At 35.9% G+C, this 14337-nt stretch overlaps 1 protein-coding gene across 1 annotated transcript; it reads right to left on the bottom strand.

Annotated features, from left to right (window-relative positions):
• Positions 1–4207: 4207 nt before the first annotated feature.
• Positions 4208–13713, bottom strand: LOC121858700 (deoxyribose-phosphate aldolase-like). The gene is made up of 7 exons (XM_042355288.1): positions 13348–13713; positions 11629–11778; positions 10398–10589; positions 9702–9836; positions 9022–9263; positions 6828–6937; positions 4208–5868 (listed from the first exon to the last, which is right to left on the bottom strand). The coding sequence occupies exons 1-7, from the start codon at positions 13376–13378 to the stop codon at positions 5772–5774; spliced, it is 957 nt and encodes a 318-aa protein (XP_042211222.1). The 5' UTR covers positions 13379–13713; the 3' UTR covers positions 4208–5771.
• Between the last annotated feature and the right edge of the window lie 624 nt (positions 13714–14337).

Genomic DNA, 14337 nt, shown 5'->3' with positions numbered 1-14337 from the left:
CAGTAAGTTTTACAGCGAAGTATGTGGTATGCTGAGTATTTGATTGTGTAATTTTGGAATGCCGAGTCAGCATTTTGCTGGAACTGTTGTAGTCATGGAAAGAAAAAAAGTGGTATTGTATCATATTTTCTAATAGATGATTCCCAGGGTGCAAAGCAAATGTGAAATTATTTAGCAATGTGTACAAGTCTTTTATCATGGTAAATCAGGACATCCTGTTAATCCTTTTTTTTTCTTTTTTAAACTGTGATGTCCCTTGAGTCAAAGGTCCCTAGTTGACAGTACAACATTACTGAACTAATCATTGTACCTGTCCACACACTACATGTTATTTGCATCTGTCACAGTTTCAATTTGTCTTCAGCAGCTTAAATGAAACTTGTACAGAGAAGTATCTACTGGTAAGTCAGTATTCATTAGTCGCTTAACCTCCTTGTATCAAAATTATTCAGCCTATACAGTTTACTCCTGACAGTGTAAATATTTCCTTAGATGACAGAAAATTTAGGAGTAGAGTATTTATATTTCCCGAGACGTATGTTCTTTGGCAGCAGGTTTAACAGATCTCAAGAAAATCCAGCACTTAAGAGGCTCACATCAGGAGTTGTAAGGTGTCATGATACTATTTGTGGAACCTGTATGTATGTCAACATGATGATGATAGTTTTTTCTTCCCCCCAAAAAAACAATTGTTTGCTTTCAACCCCCGACCTTAAACACACAAAATTTCAGGTGTGTTTGGGGAGGGAGGAGATATGATCCCAACACATCAGAATTTTTATACGTATTTTAGAGTCAATTTAGATGTCCAAAGTTGGTATGATGCCGATTTTTAGGCCCATAGATACACTATAATTATCTCTTTTTACGTATATATAGGTTTCAACAACAATATTGTGCAGATTGAACCCACGATATTGACGCCCTTTAAGGAGTATAGTAAGTACATGTACGGTCTTTGTACATGGTCTATCAGTATACTGTACTGAACATAAGTATTGCTAGTTATTATCAGACTTCAGTGGCTATGTTTCACAATGTCAGTGTATACCTTAAATTATAATTGTGCTAGCATAAGCTGTATACCTTTACCCATTCACATATCTTTGGGACTGCATTGACAGAGTAATGGTGCTAACATAAATGTAATAAATTTTGTGTAAATGAGTAATTTACATCACATTTCATAGTTATTAACACTTTGGACTACAGTACTTCTTACTAATTTTGTGTAAAGAACTTAATTTTTTATGCCTATATCTCTATAACGAATGCAGTTCTTACTTTCTATAATAAGTACAAAATTAAATTGAACTTTTACACACCAATATGAAAACTGTTTTGTCTTGAACTCATGATTTTGTGAAAAATAACGAGTTTTCATATATATATATATATATATATATATATATATATGAAAACAATATTATTTAGATAGAATGTTTCAATGATGGCCCTACCTCAATTAAAACACATTCAATAGCTAAAAGTATAAAAGAAAATACTGTATGTACGGTTTACAGTCAGTCCTTGACTTACGACGGGGTTAGGGACAGACGACGTGGTCGTAAGTCAAAAATGCGAAAATAATACATAGAAAATCTAAAATGGGTGTCTCTTTTTCTTCTCTGCACCACAAGAACTCTCACCTTTACGCTTGCCAGCCATTTTAAAGGGAATTACAAACGAAAATTTTGTCAGTACACAGTGCGATCACTAACGTAAGGACTCGAAAATACGTAATTTGAAAAATATTTTATACGACCAGGGCGGTCATAAGTCGAGGAGTACCTGTACTGTATGGATTGCTAAGCACCCTCATATCCCCCCACTGCCAGCAGTGGCCCAGCAGTTGGTGGGAGGGTGGCTGGCAGTTAGTAGTCCAGAGTGTTAAAGAAGCTTCTCCCTCATGAGTTGGTCATTAATTACTATTTAAGTATCAGCTGAAATTTTATAAAATTCTGATTTGTGATATGTTTTTCAAAATTTGCATGTACCGGATATTAACCCATTTATCATAAACTGAAATCATGGTACAGGCATTCGTATTGTGTTAGTATCATGGTTTTGGTTTATGGTAGAGAAGGGGTTAACATTGGTACTCTTCATTACATCACTTTATTGAAGTGAAAATGTACCATGTTAAAACTGTGTTCACATAAATAACTGCTCGAACAAAAGAATTTCATTGTCCCATAATTAGCAAGTACGTACTGTATAATTATTAGGTAACCACCAGTATATATCTCAGGAGACAAATTTGTAGTCCATACAGGGTTGAAACAACTATTATCACATGACTGTACATTTAATAACAGAAGACTTCTTTCATGTGAATCAAATAAATTTACATATAGAGTATCTATGATTTGTTCATTACTATAAACTAGTACATGTCACTAATCATATTTTTTTAAGCTATTTCACACTTTGCCAGATGTTCTCAATCATGCAACAGTTTTACATCCATTCCTGGTTATAGTAAAGACTTCACATTATCAGATTATATAATAGCAAAACTCAGTTTCATTGGATTATTTCAATCCAATATTTAATTTTCTGATGTTACCTCACAGAACATGACTGACACAGTTCCTCGTCCATATTAATAACTTACTGCTCAGGCCCTGGCATACAGTACTCAGGTCTGTCTAGTGAGTTAGGATACAGTAAACTGTACTGTAGTACAGTATTTTATTTTCCTCTCCATTTTTTGAACACTCGTGATTCCAGTTATGAGTGATTGAGGTTTGATATAACAGAGAAAATAGTCTGAAAAAAGATTCAGCAGTGTTCCAATGGCTTATGATCACAACTAAGCTCACCAAGTCATCCTGCTATGTGAAGTGTAATGCCAATATAATTCTTGATTACCAGGAAAAAAAAGTATTTAATGTGAAGTGAATCTGTGCAAGGACTCTGGTGTATGTAAAATACCAGTCATCTTGGAAATAGGTGTTGGAGCCAAGATACTTCCCAAGTGTTGATGTCTGACTGGGTGACTATGCGCAAAATATTTCTTCTGTGAGTATTACTGTTAGTAATACTAAATCAATATTATGTATTAAATATACTGTATATAAATTCAAACATTTCCAGTGACTTCTGCTCATATCCAATCATAAGATCAACAGGTACTAGCAGACAACTATGATGACTGCTGGCCATACTGTAACTTAATAATTCATTTGTTACCCATGTATTGTCACTCAAATTTTATGAACTTGTTTAAGCCTACATTAGTCCAATAAAGTGAAGTTTTACTGTGCATGTGGTCACTTGTATGATACTTGACAAAGCCCATAGAGAAGGCAGCATAAATGTCTTCAAACACCTTGGTCTCTATAAAGGCTTATATACTGTACGTACAGTTATATCTCTCACCTGTGTAAACCATCTCGTTCACGGTTAGTTCTAAAATATATTGGGATTCTTTTTAATACCATGTGTAGCCACCATCATGCTTACATATCAGGGATTGGGATATTGTGAGTACAGTACAGTGATATCCCCATTAGCCAAAATAATTGTTACAGAGTTCTTCTGACGATGAGAGATTTCTGGGTGAAGAGACAGTTCTCTCAAACCCAGAAAAATCCCATATCCCAGAAATTTTCCGGGTACTGGGAAAAGTTTCTTGTAATTTTCCAGAAATTGTGCATTATTTTGTCCTCAGAATTTGCTCCCACACCGGAGAAAAAAATTGGAGTGTGTTTCCCAAAATTTCTCTTAAGTTTTCAGAATTACAGATTATTTCAACCTCAAAATTTGCTCACAGACCCAGATAAACAAAGGATAGATTTTCTGTAATTTTCTAAAAAAAATTTGCCTGATTTTCAATCACAGAAACTCGTTCACAGACCCACAATTGAGATTATTTTTCCGAAAAAATTTGATCCAATTTCAATTCCAGGTACAGTATTGAAGAGTTTTGGTTAATGGGGATTCCAGCTAACAGAGATATTACTGTATATGTAGTTTGCTTATCACTGGAATACATGGTGAGACATGGCACATCAGATACTTTTACTCTAAATTAAAATACTGTAATCTAATTATTAAGCAGCAAATTATGAAAAGAAAAAGATTACAGATGTAGCTTACTGCTCGAATCTGCTATACATTACAACATTTCCAATACGTAACAGGTGTATTGTACATACAATAGTCACTAGTTACCGCATGTTAGGGACCACCAAAGCTTGTGTTAATAAAAAATGTATTAATACACATACAGAGTACCTAATTTCAATGGGAAAATAGGAACTATGATTGAAGGGCCAAAAAATACACTACATAATGCTCAATAACTATTAAAAAGCAGTAAATGCTAAACATTTGAGAAGAAAATGCAGTGCTTGAACACAATACATGTGCAGTACAAAGTAAATAAAACACACAATGAAACTTGGAAAATAATACCATATGTATGTAGGGATGCATTAGCTGGTGAGCTGGGCAAATGGGGAGTGTCTGGTTGGTTCTGTCCTCCACTGTGTTATCCCTTCCTGCCACAACTCCTGTTGACTCAATGTTGTTGGAGTTGATCACAAAAATAATGAAAAACAAACTGAAAAGTGGTGGAAATGATAAACATATTCAGAAATAAAAGGCAATACACACTGCATAGTGCAGAAAAAACAATGATCAACAAATACTGCCATGTTGTCTGGGCTCACTGGCTAGCCAAACTCCATGGATGATAATGTTAGCTGGATCACTTACAATTTTGCTGCTGGAGAACTGATGGACCACTTGGGAAATTTTTCCAAGGATCACCATAGTTCAGCTTGGCTCGTGTTATCATGCATCGGACTCGCGTTAATGGATAATAGCAAGTGCATAAGAGTGTGTGAATTAATCTTATTAGGATCTGCATTAACGAGCAACTCTACTGTACTTTCCTGTTGTTGCCAGGTATACCTACACTTGCCTTTTCAATAACATTTAATCTCAAGGTTTCTGTATCCCTTGTTCCACTCCACACACACACAAGGGGGAGAGCAGTAATGATAATTATCAGAATTCTTTTTCTCTGTGGTGTATAGCATTTCTTGTCTTTTATGAGCTGAGTTACATATTGTGTTTGAACATGCAGGTATAAATACAGAATTAAAACTTCATATACTGTACTTGGAGAAATACAGTCAAAAATAAAGCATCATCAGAATTATACATATACAGTACAGGTATAACTATTTTTAGATTTAATTCTTATATTATAAGGCACTGATTAATAGAACTTTATCTATATTCCATTGAGCTCCTGAAGGTATATTGGCACAGCAAATATAATTTCACTTAAGACTACACAGAATGGTAAGCAGTATGGAAGAAATTTAAAGAATACAGAATGAAAACCATTTCAGTGACTCATACATCCCTAGTTGTGGCAGATACAGTAGTAGGAATACATTTATGGAATGTCTTTGCATTCTTACCTGAGCAAGTACCACTTATATGAATGCTCCTTAGAAAGCATAGTACAATTAGTACTAGTGAAGGTCATGTCTTCCTTGATATTTCTGGAGAGCCCAATTTGCATACATTACATGTACGTACAGGTATTTACTTTCGTATATTATTTTTAAGAATTTAACTATGACAGTACACTTCCAAACATAAAATTGTACCAATTAACTTAAACATTCTTGTTCATGTACTGAAAAATTAAACATTATTCTTAAAACCACACTATCAGCCATTGAACCGGAAAAGACAAATTTTATATTCAAGACATTTTCAATTACCACTCCTGACTGTCAACATTCTTAGGCCATCGGAAGCTCAGACGCAGCAGCATAGCGCCCATACACGTAGTGGAAGAGTTGACGCTCGATGTCACCCAAAAGTCCTGATGCACCAATCCTGTGTCAGCATTTAAAAGAAAACTTAATTACCGTTAGAGGAAATCTGACAAGAAAATTTTAAATATACTCGGGTATTACATCCTGCGCTTACATACAGTACAGGTAAATGTTTAATGAACCAACTCAATCCTAATCTGCAATTCAAGTGTTTGCTTTTAACATTCAGCAGCATTACTGTACATCTTTGCTCACACGTTATTCAGCTTGTATTACACATATTCGTGTAACCTCAATACAATTATAATTCACACATCATACTTGCTATTTCTTCACTCTTTCTATATATAAACTGGTACATATTTTCTTCTTTTACAAATTTCTTACATCTTTATTCTTTACCATATCAATTTTCTTGCTTTTGCTGTTCCCTTTTCATTTAATAGTAGTGTGTTATGAAAGGCTACAACTCACATATACAGAGGCTGGAACAAGTATTCACAGCACACTAGGCAAATTAAACAGTTCTGCATATTTAAAACTATACATTAGTGTTTGCTACTCTATTTTCAAAGTTATTTCATCATTTTTTCTTAAACATTCCACTTTTGGTTTCTCACTCAAGTACAGCTCCTCTTAGACTGGTTCAAAATGTCCCTAAAACAAGTTAATTGTTTATCTGGAGAAAGAAAATGGGTCCACCCAATCTTTATTTCTAAAAAAAAAACATATAATCACATCACCCCATACAACTTGCTTATCTAATGATTTACAACAAGTAAGCCACAACCTCCTTGCATGCCACCTTCTTCAAATTCTCTAGGAACCTTTTGTCAAAACATTTAACAAAAAAGAAAAGAAAAAAGTACTGTATATACAAGTCCTTTGGTTTTAAGTATTAATAAACCCTGTTGTCAACCTAGAATTGTTATGGAGACTGAAGGTGATCCTTGAAGTTATTTCTGGTACTGTATTCATAAATCAATCAATAAAAAAAAGAAACAATATTGCTCCTCTTACCTGAACATGTGGTTGTTGAGCCAATCATTACCAAGCTCCTCTTTAATGAGCATTAGCCATACAAGAGCATCCTTGGCTGCCCGGATCCCACCAGCAGGTTTGAATCCTACCTGCAGGTGTTATTCTTTATTTAGTGCAAATACATATCATTTATTCATCAATATCTCTCTCCATTTCTGAATGAAGCAGAATTTCTTCTTCTTTTTTTTTTTAGCTCTTCCCAGTCCAAATAAAAAACAACACAAACTCTCCTTCCACTTGCCCTAACTGTCTTACAAGATGTGTTACCCCTTGGGGTTTTCATTACAGAACAAGGACCTGAGATTCTTTTTTAATACTGTACTGGGCATTTTTGGTCAGTAAAATTTATAATGAATAATGTAATACTGTATCTATCTATTTACCCTTTATCTTTACTTCTTTCCATCATCTGTGTGAAGTGGATTAAGGGGTACAGAAACCCTTGAATAACCCATTTAATGCTGACATGTCACATTTGGCAGTTGACTGCAGTCGTGTCATACAGGACAGATACCCATTTTGACGAATATAAGCCACACTTTTTAGTAATGCCTTAAAAATACTCGCAAGTTTGTATTACTGTAGCACCTCCTCTAACCAGTCCCCACTACCATTACTACCTCACCTTAAGTCAAAATTACCACCATTACTATCATCACCCTGCATGTCATCTACCCGCGAATTTGTTTACAAGAATTAAGTAATAAAACAATAAATCCTTTACTAGTATTAACTTGACCATAATTGTTTATTCTTTTTCATAATAAAAGTTTATTATTTGCATGGTAGAAAAAGAGGGTAACTGTAAATCTCTGAACATAAGATGAATATATGTTTCCGTTATTGAGGTCTAGAAAGAAAGTAATATTTTATTTTATCCTCTTCGCCACCGATCGGCCTGTTAGCCGCTTGGGCAGTCGGTCATGTCTCTGTTATGTAATGTTGGCAAGTACTGGCCAGCGTTTGTGAAGTCTCGTCTTGAATGAGCTCACACTCAGTGCTGTCACAATGTGATGTGACTTTCCACATACACAGTACATTAAATAATATATAATCAAGCTACTATGAAAACGTTTCAAATTCAGATACTGTATATGGTTTCTTTGGTGTGTGTGCGTGTGTGTGTGAGCGTGCGTGCGTGTGTGTGTGTGTGTGTGTGTGTGTGTGTGTGTGTGTGTGTGTGTGTGTGTGTGTGTGTGTGTGTGTGTGTGTGTGTGTGTGTGTGTGTGAGAGACAACAATGGTATGCACTCTGTTAATGGTAATATACACTATTGCTCTATGTTAACTTAATGATATTCTCAAATCACAGTATTAGTAAATTATTATATCAGACTTTTTCATATCTATTGCAAATAGCAACTCCACTACGGCAACATGGGAGCAAGTCCATGACCCGTGAAGGCCATCACACCAGTTGATGCTTGGGAAAGACGGGATGCATATTGCTTCGGGCACTTCACAACTTTTATGATGCTTTATTACATTGTCAGCTTTCCAAAAGAATTCACAGCATACTTTCAGGCATGATTGTGTGTTCACCAACATTTGTGATGACACATTTCTTTTTGTTACATCATTGCTAGTGACTGTAGCTTTTCGCTCACTGGTGCTATTATGCCTTTTGTCACATAGTTGTGTACTTCTCACCACAAGTACTCAATATCATATATGTATGAACGGTATCTCATATGAAGAGCTGCGGACCATAATCTGCTAAGTGCCAAAGAAGAAAATGCTCAGGTAGGAATGTGACATACAATAGTCATTTCAGAGGACTCTCACTCACATGTACAGGTTCCCAATTGACTCTCTTGTTTACCCAAGGGACAGAGGAGAGGTTGGGGAATACAATGCAATACATAAAATTTTTGAGTGACTTACAGTATGGTTCTTAGCAGATCATGAACAATTTTGAATATGAATATGATTTTGATCTCCAACTTAGAATGCAAAGTTATTCAGCATGAATTCTGTCCAAAACTTACCCTACGGTTTATAATTGGGGGCCCCGGCATATATTCGTCAAAATAAGTGTCAAAAGTGCCACACTGAAATTTACACTGGAAATTCACACCAGAAACATTGATTGGGTTGAGTGGATAAAATGGCAAGGGAGAGTTGTGGAAAACCCAATTAAAAACATTCTGCCAAGTATGCTTGTATAAATTTACCTTGTGTCCTGTGTGTTCATAGAAGTCCCTAATGGCTCTGCACATGACAACTCCTACTGGCAGGATGGCATTGACCCCTTCCTTGCCAGTTGAGGTTTTGATGAAATCAGCCCCTGCCATCATGGCCACCAAGGAGGCTTTATACACATTGTTCATGGAACCTAACTCTCCTACTGCCAGGATGGCTTTCATGTGAGCATCACCACATGCAGCTCGCATTAATTTCAGTTCCTTATACAATCCTGCAAATCATGAACAAAAAATATGAGTTATCAGGTGAGGTAAATTCTTTTAGTTGTGAAATTGCACAACTGTATATCATTAAAGGTGATGAACAAATTTATGGGCATTCATTGGTTAAAAGAATAAAAGCATCTTTGACAGACTTTCAAATAAATTAATAAGGAGTTCTGAGAGCAGACACTGTGCAAATTGAAACCAGACTGACTATAAAGATCTTTGGAGTGTATGGGTGACAAAACTGACAATACCAGAGTGAAATACATAAATGCCCCCAAAATTAAATCAAATTAAATGCCCATATTTAATCGTAAAGCATCAACTCTGCCAAGGCCAAGAAAATTCTATCAAAATAAAAGATATTTACTAAATCTGTAGACCTTAGTGATATGAGGCCCACTTCTGTACAGTATCAAGCTAAAACACATGACATTCCTCACCCTCCCAGTTGCCAGTGAGAGCCATTTCTCGATTGATAACAATATCAATCTCCTTTGCACCATCAGCAATAGTTAACTTGATCTCTTGCAATCGAGTCTGGAGATGGTATTGTCCAGATGGGAATCCAGTCGCCACTGTAAAACATGAAAATTTTTAAATGAATATTCCCTGCATCAGCTTTTTTATTATCACATTAAAATCAAAATTTTCAAGAACAGATTTTCAAATACAGTATGAAATACTGTAATTCAAACAGTGTTCTACATAACAACATAAATTAGTCATGATACTACATATTGTTGAAATATGCATAATACCATACCGTACAATGTTATACTGTAAGTCTACATAAATTTTAGAGAATTAATATATAAACTGCTTAAATATTTCCAAACACATCCTTCAATTTTATATTGTAATTAAGCAAATATAATGCTGTACATGGTCCTTTACAATCAATATCAGATAAAGCAATCTTGATATCACTATGGGTCATCATGGGAATAGCATATCTATTGCCTTAAAAACCTGCAAATAAAGATGTATGGTTACCTATTGTCAATGGAACCAAAGCAACTCTGTGTCCCCAAAACTGCCAATGACCCTTTCTTTGCCATAGACTGTGACTGTTCCTCCCCTACCAATAGTTTAAAAATTCACACAGGAGAGGTATACAGTATTGCACAGTCTGTTACCTGCTGCTACAGGAATATCCACTCCAATCTTGTCTAGGGTCTTGACGGCACCAGCTACCCGGGAAGGATAGACACACACAGCTCCACAGGTGATGCCAGCATTCTCCATACCCAAGGCCTCAATGATGTCATAGCGAACAGGGCGTGCTGCTTTGTGGCAGAGCCGCTGAATGTTAGCATTAGTGTCATCACCTGTTGAGTATTGAAAAATTACTATAAGATCTAAAAAATAAAAGGAGTTTGCTGTCCAGGATGTGACAATATAAAGTTTGAATACTGCCAAAGGTGATGTCATAGAAAAGAAAATTGATTACAGTATCAATAAAAGATGGAAGAAAATTTCTCTGAATTCAGCAACAGTCGAAGATACAAGAGTAAAATCATTAAAATTATTAAAAAATAATAAAAAATATGGTTTACTCTCTCAACAGTTCAGAAGATTTGTGTACGAAATTTAAAAAAAAAAGTAATTCCATGTTTACTAAAATTACTATACTTTCACAAACAGTCAATCATGAGCCAGTGTTTAGTTTCTAAATCATTGCTCATATTAATCACTTTACATTTAGTAAGGTTTGACCTAACACTTACTTGTAAAAATGAAGACATCCTTGGTTGACTGGTACCCTCTACAAGGATCCAATTACCATTGTGACTGACAAGCCATGAGATTTAACATTTATTATCTCAACAAAATTACATTCCCGACATAATTAATATCGTAGACTCATGTTATTTTTGGGGTTCCTTATTTCACTCAATTTAATTTGCAAAATCGTAAATTACTCACAATTTTCTTTATTGTGGGATTAAACTTATTTATTTTGCAATATAAGCCTGGAAAAATTTAAGTCTCATATGGACCCCTGCATTTCACCAGCTGACAACATGCAATAACAGTATCAAGCAGCAGATGACAGGTGTTTGGACTTTCAGTCATTTCTCCGTTCAGGGTATGGTATAGTTGCAGCATCTGGTAACAATGTGTGGTGTGATGAGTCTGCCTGGTGTTGAGGTGGTCTTACAGTGAAATAAATACCTTCAGGATTTTGAGTGTAATTTGGGGGGTTCCATTCCTGTCTACTATATTTCCTATTGAAAAAACATACCCCTGTATTGCAATTTGCTATTTCACTGTAATTCTTGGCTTCAATCTCAAAGATACTGTATAACGAAAGTCTCCATTAAAATATTTCAACTACTGATTTACTAACCCATAAACCTGTATTACCTGAGAGAGTGGTAAGGTCAATACAAGTCACAGCACGCAAAAGCCAAGCTGCCTGCCACTGTTTTTTCACTGTGCGTTTTGTACCCAAAGTCTCAGCCCGACGTTTCACTGCCGGCAGGTTGATCCGTACACTGTTCACCCATCCCAAGTCTGTGGAGAGAAAATATATTACAGCTGTGATAAATAATACTTCCAACCAATCTATTGTCTTTACTGTATTCCTCTTCCAATTTTGTGTGAGGTGGATTAAGAAGAAAATAAAGGCAAGGAAATGGGACAACAAGAGAGGACAAAGGGACAACAAAAACCTGTGAAGTTATAAGTAGAAATACGAATAAAAACTTAAATATATTCAGTAAATTACATAAACATTAGCATATTATATAAACAGAGATTAAATCACAGTTAAAGAGACTGATAAAATTTCTTGGCAATGCTTCCTAATAGCACATAATGAAATTTACTTAAAATATCTTGAAAATTAAGTAACATTCACAACCTTAAAAACTTATCCAAAAGACTGTGGGAAACAATGTACACTCTTTTACGTAAAAAAAAGAAAAGAACAATAGCCAGATCATGCTGCAAGTACTAGTCCTGTGTGTGTGAGCTGTGAACACAGTTTTCTGAACCCTGGAGTTCAAAAACTCATGTTGACTTATGATGGAACCAGTTAATAATGGTTTTAAATATATGATGTGTCATCAACCTCACCAAATCCAATATTGGTAAAGATTCGTTTTGTGTTAATCAATAAAACTACAAAAAGAAATTGGTTTGCCTAGTGTATTTTGTGTTGTTTCAAGTGAATCTGACCTTCATTTCCATCGCAAATGAGCCATTATGGAGATATGACCTCCCCCAATTACTGCACCAACAATATTGGTTGTACAAAGTGGGCAGGGCTTTGAAGGAGAGGAAAATGTGGGGTAAAATACTAAAAATAACACCAAGCAAACCGTTGAAAATTTTACCTAACTTGTAAAAAGGTTAAAAATTGCTTTCGAATTTATGGGTCCCTCTTCATCTAAACGCTGAAAACAACACCAGAAACAAAAGTAAGGTAAGCTTTTTATAATTTTAGGTTAGGTTAGGTTAGGTTAGGTAAGGTTTTCAAACGTTTGGTGTTTGTTTTAGTATTTTACCCCACATATTGTTCCTCATCTTAAAAGCCATGCTCATTTTGAACAACTAATATTATTGGTAATTGGCGAGGGGGTCACATCTCCATAATGGCAGTTTCTGTGGTGTTAGACAAAACGAATCTTTACCCATTTCTGTAATATTAATTCTGAAACTATTCATTAGAAAGACAAATAGTGAAGAAGTCAGTATAAAACAAATCCATTCTGTGCCACCATAATCCGGGCCTCATGACATGTTACATAAAGTTGATAAGACTTTATTTAATACACGACCTATTATACCTGAAAACTCAATAAAAACTAATAAAGAAACACAAAAATACACAGGTCTGTTACACATATCACAATGTCTCTAATGTAAGAGGAAAAACTTTAGACAAAATAAAATATCTGAACTTAACGTGTACTAGGCATAAAGTTCAGAGAAATAGAAGCTTGTTTATATCACTACCATAACTTGTCAGACCAGTGAAAGTATCTGGAATGTAAACAAAACACCTTACAGTTATTACCCAGGATCTACATACAACTACCCTTCTGTTTGTATCAGTAAATACAAAAATAATATCCATACCAAGGTCGATGCCTGCGTTCCTATCCGCCATGTTTACAATGATTATGATTGGTGTCCGACAGACATCTGGGTGACCAATCAGCGACGAGGTATGGTGGGAGTGCCACTCAGCAGCCAATAAGATCACATCTTAAGAGATTTATGGCACTTAAATAGATAAGTTTAGTAAAATAGTCATTACATAAATTCACATTGGGCCAGCTTGTCGAAAAGCAATAATATAACATAAAACTAACATCTTCTTTATGTGGAGGAGAAAGATATTGGCTGAGATCTCCTGTTGGTACAGGATAATATAATCTCACATTATCTCTCTTGGAGTATGGGAATGATGCTAATTGGGCTCCATCTATATTTCACCTCACACAATTCAGGCCCGGACCCAGGGGGCGGTCCTGAAGGGCAAGACCCCCCCCCCCCTCCCAAACACATGCAAATGTGCCCTTGCGGCCCTGAAATATGAGTTTGTATACAGAGGTCTAATAGTATTATTTTACGGTCCACATAATTCAAATGTCCAGGAACAGCATTACTGAGGATAGTGTAGGGGTATCGAGATATTAAAGTTGTCTAGCACTCAGGATGGAAGGAAACTCTAATGTGGTCTTCTTGTATAATATATATAAGTTATATGATAGACAGTCTGGTGCTGGAGGTGCTGTGTGGTGAGGGGCTGCTTAGTAGAGACGTGCGGTGAGTAGCTTGTTGAAGGAGGTAGATGTGCAGGAGCTTCGTTAGAGAAGATGTTGCCTGTTGCTGGCCTCCTGGTTGAATGAAATGTTAACAGCGTGGAGCTTGCTGGAGGAGATGTTGCTTGTTCAGGAAAATGGGCAGAATGAGAGTTGGTTGGTGAGGAAGCTCAGAGGAAGGACATGCTCGCTGGCGGGAGCGAGGACCGCCAGGCAGGCGAGGAGAGCGAGGGGCAGCCAGGCAGCGGCGGAGGAGGAGGTGTTGCTTGTTCAAGAAGAATGGTCAGAATGAATCTCAATG

Source organism: Homarus americanus, unplaced genomic scaffold (assembly GCF_018991925.1).
Source record: "Homarus americanus isolate GMGI-L3 unplaced genomic scaffold, GMGI_Hamer_2.0 scaffold74, whole genome shotgun sequence".
Classification (NCBI taxonomy): domain Eukaryota; kingdom Metazoa; phylum Arthropoda; class Malacostraca; order Decapoda; family Nephropidae; genus Homarus; species Homarus americanus.
This window is presented reverse-complemented; position numbering and strand designations above follow the sequence as displayed.

Excerpts from the sequence above, each read along its gene's own strand:
- LOC121858700 (XM_042355288.1), bottom strand. The coding sequence starts at position 13,378 with ATGGCGGATAGGAACGCAGGCATCGACCTTG. Across the intron at positions 9,837-10,397 it reads GGATATTCCTGTAGCAGCAG|TGGCGACTGGATTCCCATCT; the intron begins GTAACAGACTGT and ends CATGTTTTACAG. Across the intron at positions 6,938-9,021 it reads ATGAACACACAGGACACAAG|GTAGGATTCAAACCTGCTGG; the intron begins GTAAATTTATAC and ends TAACACCTGCAG.